The sequence below is a fragment of the Arachis hypogaea genome, chromosome 13 (genome assembly GCF_003086295.3).
Source record: "Arachis hypogaea cultivar Tifrunner chromosome 13, arahy.Tifrunner.gnm2.J5K5, whole genome shotgun sequence".
In the NCBI taxonomy this organism is placed as follows: domain Eukaryota; kingdom Viridiplantae; phylum Streptophyta; class Magnoliopsida; order Fabales; family Fabaceae; genus Arachis; species Arachis hypogaea.
Genome location: NC_092048.1, coordinates 15,973,117 through 15,979,555, shown reverse-complemented (window position 1 = coordinate 15,979,555; position 6,439 = coordinate 15,973,117). Strand labels below are relative to the sequence as shown.

At 30.0% G+C, this 6,439-nt stretch overlaps 1 protein-coding gene across 1 annotated transcript; it reads left to right on the top strand.

Moving 5' to 3' along the window:
• Window positions 1–779: 779 nt before the first annotated feature.
• On the top strand, window positions 780–4,827 carry LOC112737458 (aluminum-activated malate transporter 2). Its single transcript, XM_025787369.2, has 6 exons — window positions 780–1,288; window positions 1,449–1,589; window positions 1,841–2,113; window positions 2,587–2,702; window positions 3,133–3,282; window positions 4,031–4,827. The coding sequence occupies exons 1-6, from the start codon at window positions 1,012–1,014 to the stop codon at window positions 4,454–4,456; spliced, it is 1,383 nt and encodes a 460-aa protein (XP_025643154.1). The 5' UTR covers window positions 780–1,011; the 3' UTR covers window positions 4,457–4,827.
• The last annotated feature ends 1,612 nt before the right edge of the window (window positions 4,828–6,439 follow it).

Sequence of the window (6,439 nt, the reverse complement as noted above, 5' to 3'; positions counted from 1 at the left end):
AATTCTAGTCTATTAAAAATAATTAATATAAAATCTACAATAATAAATTAAATTATTGTAATAAGATATGAATGATTAAATTTAAGTAGATACATTTAAATAATTATTCCTTTTGTAATGTTTCCCCAACCTTCGATTTTATGCACTCACAAAACTTGTGGGCTACTTGCAATGTGTAACAACATCCACACACGTCTAAACTCCACCATTATTTTCATCTTTTTGTCGCATAGCACCATGCTATATTATTATATTATTTTTATTATTAAAGTAATTAATTAAGGATCGATGTCAATATTCCTAGCTTTAACTTTGTCGCCTTATTATAAAAGTTCCAAACCACTCTCGTAATCAGAAATTTCTTTGTACTCTCACCGTACAAAATTAAGCACTAACACACGTTTATTTTATCCTCGTTCACATTAGGGTATTGGTTACTCTTAAAAGAAATCACAATTAGGTCAAAAGATTTATAAATTATAGAAATTAAAGATATAATTATTTATTTATTTTTATTTAAATTTTTGAATAAATATTCATAATAATATGATACCAGAATTTATATGACTTAAAAATTTAAAATTTAATTCTTATTAACTTTTCAAAAAAAAATAATTTATACAAAATAAATAAAAAAATTTAATATATATGTAAAAAATTTATGCAAACTCAAAAGAGGTTTTTATGCGTCTTTATTTTTTTTATCTAAAATTAGGAGTAAGATTAAATCGCGATTTTTAGATGAGTATAAAAGACCATGTCATTTGAGGTATAGCCGAATGGTTGATGCGTCTTTATTTTTCATTCCAAAAGCAGCCAAGATTTTATAAGGGTATGATGGTAATTTTAATAAAATATTATTCTCGAAATCTTGGGGCAGGTGGTGTCTCATGCTGCCATTTTCTCTATATATAGACATTGAAGGGGAGCTCTAAGATACAACAAAGTGAGGCTAAGCCTAAGTCACACATTTGAGTAGCATATAGCATATAGCATATCATATCACATCATATGGCAGGAAATGCAAAAGCTGAGGGAGGAATTGGTGAAGCATGGGAAAAGGTGAAGGGGATGCCAAAATCAATTATGGAGAAGGTGATGAACATTTGTGTGATGACAAAGGAAATAGCACAAGATGATCCTAGAAAAGTGATTCATTCACTCAAAGTTGGTCTTTCAATATCTCTCGTCTCTCTTTTCTATTTCTATCAGCCTCTCTATGAGAATTTTGGACTCTCTGCAATGTGGGCTGTTATGACTGTAGTTGTGGTTTTTGAGTTCACTGTTGGTAAGTTTATATAATTAATTATATCTTCATCTTTTAACTTTTAATTAATCCATCATAATAATAACTTTATATAACATGTTTAATAACTTTGATTGATTATTTTGTATGACTAATATAATAGTAACTTTATATATAACTATTTTTATTTTTTTAATAATAGGAGCTACTCTTGGAAAAGGTTTGAATAGGACACTAGCCACTTTGACAGCTGGTGCTCTTGGTGTTGGTGCTCATTACTTGGCTAGCCTTGCCGGAGAGACTGCAGAACCCATTTTGATTGGTTTCTTTGTCTTCCTTCAAGGTAATATTTCTGTTACAAATATAATCATTAGTGTTACATTTTTCTATCAACTTAAACTTTTGGAATGAGTGATTTCATAACATGGTATAAGAACTCTATATCCAAAAAGTCAAAAGTTCTATCCTTAACATGATAAAACTTGTTATATTAACAATTTAGCCTAAACAAAAGAAAATAATAAAAAAATGTAAACTAACATACATCATATTATATAACATGAATCTAATTAAATTTTTTTTTGGGGGGTGCAGCTGCAATAGTATCATTCATAAGGTTCTTCCCAAAAATGAAGGCAAGATATGATTATGGATTGCTGATATTTATTTTGACATTCTCATTGATATCTGTATCCGGGTTCCGTGACGATGAAGTATTGGAAATGGCACATAAGAGGCTTTCAACCATTGTCATTGGAGGCACAGCTTGTGTCATGATCTCCATTTTTGTGTGTCCTGTTTGGGCTGGTGAAGAACTCCATTATTCTATTGCTCTCAACTTGGACAACCTTGCTCATTCCTTACAAGGTTTCATTCAATCTATTTTATCAATAATTCATGCACTTATATGAGTTACTTGTTGTATATATAAATAAATTCTTAAATTAATGGAAAAAAATGGGAATGAAGTAATATTTTCTTTTTAGTTGAGCAAATTCTGACTATTTAGTGACGGTTTTGAGAGCATTTAGCAGCAGTTTTGTTAATTAGACCTATTTTTTTAATATTAAAAATGATAAATTTGTTTTCAGATATTAACAAAAGTATTAATTAATTTTTTTTATGAAATATTTGTGCACACAAGAGAATTATTATATAAAACTTTTCAAATATAAAAGAAAATAAATTTGTCTAGTAAAATAATATATAGTATAAAAAAAATGTGCTTCTATTATTAGTTATTAAGAGATAAGTTTTTTTTTTTCAGAAAAAAATAATTATCTCTCTTTTTGTTATGGCTTAGGACATCACAAAATTAATTTTGTTATTTTTTTTTATAGAATTTATAAATAAGCATTTCAAGGCATCAGAGGAAGGAGATTCTAATAAAGATAACAAGTCTTTTATGGAAGGTTACAAAAGCGTTCTCAATTCCAAAAGTAGCGAAGATTCTCTGGTGAGTAAAACTTGATAGTTGACACTTACTAATACATATAATTAAATAATATTATACCATCAAATGAAGTTTAGTCATCTCTCTATGTCATTAAGGTCAAGGATTATTTAAGCAGAAAAATTAATCATTATACATGCACTAGATTAGAAAATCTATATTAGGATAAAGTTTGTTTTTTGTTTTTAATATTTAATTTTATTTTTAATATTTTTTATTTGGGTCAATTATTACAAAACGTTAATTCCATCTACAACGTCATAGATAAAATTAAATGAATAAAAAATATTAAAAATATTTTTTTTAAAAGTTACAAATATTAAAGATAAAAAATACCATCTACTCTTGATATTATATCCAACTCTGGTTGATACTTTGTATTGAAGTGTACTTTATTAATTTTCTAATATTTTGGAAATTATAATTGTTGTAGGCGAATTTTGCAAGATGGGAACCAGGTCATGGGAAGTTCAAATTTCGTCACCCGTGGGACCAATATCTTAAGATTGGTGCTCTTTCTCGTCAATGTGCTTATCGAATTGAAGCTCTCATAAATGGACACCTCAATACTCCACATATCCAAGTATATACATCATACATAATTTACTAGTCCCTATCGATAAAACATCTTCATTTACTAGGGCCAATAATTCTTTTTGTTCTTCGTCACTACACCAATAATTATTTAACTCAAATATATAGTTACAAGTTTCGCGCTTTTTATCGTCTTTTCTCCTATACAACGTTTTTTAGAGAACTTCTCTTGGGTGCCAAGTAACTATAAATAATTAATATAATCTTGGACATATTTAAAGTGGTTAGTACTATTGAAAATAATAGACCTTACACATATATATTAAGGATATATAATTCACAAGATATATTGACAAATAAACTACAATATAGCTGAATTAATACTTAAATGCATACACTACTCTTCATTAACAATCGATGAGTGTTAGGAGTCAGCAATTTTTGTGTTTTGTAACCATCAATTGGTTATTAATAGTATTTTTAACGGTATCTAATGGTGAAAAATCACTCACTTTTCTTTTGATGGTTAAGTGCTGGCCACAAAACACAAAAATTGCTGGCCCATAGACTTTCTCTTTACAATCATCGTATATCAACATGAAAAAAATGTTATATTTATTTAACCTTATAATATTTATGAAAAATAAAAGAAATAATAACGGTTCAAATTTATTTTATTTAATATTTATTTATTATAGAATTCATTAAATAAAGTTAAAAGTAATAAGTTTTGATATTTTTTTGGCTATTAAATATTTTTTGAAATATATATAGTTATAATTTTTCACAATTTGCAGGGATCATCAACAGCATCATCTGAAATTGTTGGTACGATTGAAGAAGCATGCATAGAAATGAGTGGGGAATCCAGCAAAGCCTTGAAGGAACTTGGATTATCCATAAAGAACATGATGAGCCTTCCATCTTCTAATAACCACATTTCTGAATCAAAAGCTGCAAGCAAGAGGCTCAAGGCATTGCTCCAATCAAGTTTAAAGGAACAAGACACTGATCTTTTATCTCTCATACCGGCTGCCACTGCAGCTTCATTGCTAATTGACATCGTTGATTGCGTCCAGGAAATAGCCGATTCTGTTAACAATCTCGCCGCGCTCGCCGATTTTGAAGAGGGTGATAAATCTCCTAAACCACCATCGTCGCAATCACAGGCCCTACATTGTGAATGTGCTGAACCAGTTCCAAAGATTGATAGCATAGTTTGAATAATCTGCTGCGGATCGAAGTTCTATTAAGGATTTGCCGCGGAGAATTAATTGGTGCATGCACAAGCTAAAACGTTCGTATGCTTATTTATATGAGTATAATATAAAGATGACTTCGATGATGCTCTTTGCTCTCTTCCTGACAGATGAAGAGAAACGGAAAGTGCGGACTAGAAGTCGTAACTTTGATAATTACTAATAAACAAAAATTAATAATATTTTCAATGTGTTTATGTATATATTATTATTCCCGCGTTAAATTAGGTATTCATTGGACTACATGTGGTCTTCACTTCAATTTTGTTATTTTTGTATTTTGAAATTTGAGATGAATATAAATCAAGGTTCAGAAAATTGGACTGGTTATCAAATCGTTCTAGTCTTTGGTTCATTGATTTATTGGTTTAATCGGTCCAATCGGTAGTTCAATCGGATAAACCGTTTTAGAATAGGGATAAATAAATTATAAGGTGCTTTATACAAGTAAGTTTATTAGAAATATGCAAAACTCAAAAGATGAGAAAGTACCGGTTGAAAACTTTCAATTACAATTGTTACCAAATATATATGTCCTTTATATAAGGTTAAATTTGAATGGAAAAGCATCTTATGTGCAATACATCATAGAGGTCACATTCAATAATTTTATTGACTTGAAACTCATTAAAAAAACAAATAAAAATTAAAACTCCTTGATTCTTTGGCAACCAAATAATTGAAAAGATAAGTGAACATAGACCAAATATGCAGGGGTTGAGCACTAACATTTCAGAAATTAGCAATACTCAACATCTAAAACAGAAAGAAAAACAATTGTACAAAAATAGATATTAACAGTTTATAATTTGTAGAAGCATTGACATTTGCTTATGCTATTGCTGTGAAACATGACCATTAATAAACTTCAATACATGGAATTCATGTAAGTTGTTTATGTTACTGGTTATTAACTGTCTATATATTTTGCATAACTCATGATATTTGCTTATGTTTTTTTGTGGAAATTAACTTAATATTCTATAGTTTCTTTCTTTTCCTTTTAGTTTCTTTTTTTCAATGGAAACAAGATTTAACAACAAAAATTCAACAATAAAAATTCCATCATTCATTTTAATCAGTTCAAAACAAAATACAACTTAGCGAAATTTAACTAAAAATTTTAATAAATAAATTCAGTTCAATAAACAGAGAAGACTTAATCATTTAGATAAAAGCTTGCTTTAGTATCATTTTAACAAAGTGATTACATTGAACAAATAAAAGGTCACACCTCACCATAATTTTAACAAAGATTAGTAACATTTTCAGCAGACAGCAGATTGATCAAAATTTTAACATAAATTAACAAAGAATTATCAAAGTTTAAGCATAATTTTTTTCAATACAGCATAAAAAAATAAAAACAGAGTACAGCCCAGCAATAGCAGCAGAGTTAATCATCCAACAATAGCATTAACAGTAGTAAAATCCTAAACCCTTCATTCTCACTTCTGAACAGAGCATAAAAAAAGAAGAACAAGCACTGGCAATGTGCACCGACCTTCGATCTGAGCAGTTGAGCGCAACGGCGAGCAGGACGGCCAACAGACGACAACCACTATTATTCCTTCTTCTCCACTTCACCACTTCCTCAGAAATTAAAAATAGCAGCAGAAGAGTAACAAATCCATTTTTAACAACACAAAATCAACAATTTAATTTCAATCCACATTCAGAAATCAGTAAATCACTAAACAGAACATAAAAGCAAGACCTGAAGAAGTGAAAAGCCTTGTAAACCTGTAAGCAGTGCCACTAACCTCCGACGAAGAGCAGAGCGACGAACAGACGACGGCGACGAACAGACGGCAAGTAGCTCCAACCCTCAACCAGAGACGTGCCGAGCTACAAGAGAGTGGCTGGGTTCGAGACAGGGAGAAAGAGGAGGCCGCGAGGCGCCGAGAACAACGGACGGCGCGGCAGGACCGAGAACCCTAATTTTTG

Excerpts from the sequence above, each read along its gene's own strand:
- LOC112737458 (XM_025787369.2), top strand. The coding sequence starts at position 1,012 with ATGGCAGGAAATGCAAAAGCTGAGGGAGGAATTGGTGAAGCATGGGAA. Across the intron at positions 1,289-1,448 it reads GGTTTTTGAGTTCACTGTTG|GAGCTACTCTTGGAAAAGGT; the intron begins GTAAGTTTATAT and ends TTTTAATAATAG. Across the intron at positions 3,283-4,030 it reads TCAATACTCCACATATCCAA|GGATCATCAACAGCATCATC; the intron begins GTATATACATCA and ends CACAATTTGCAG.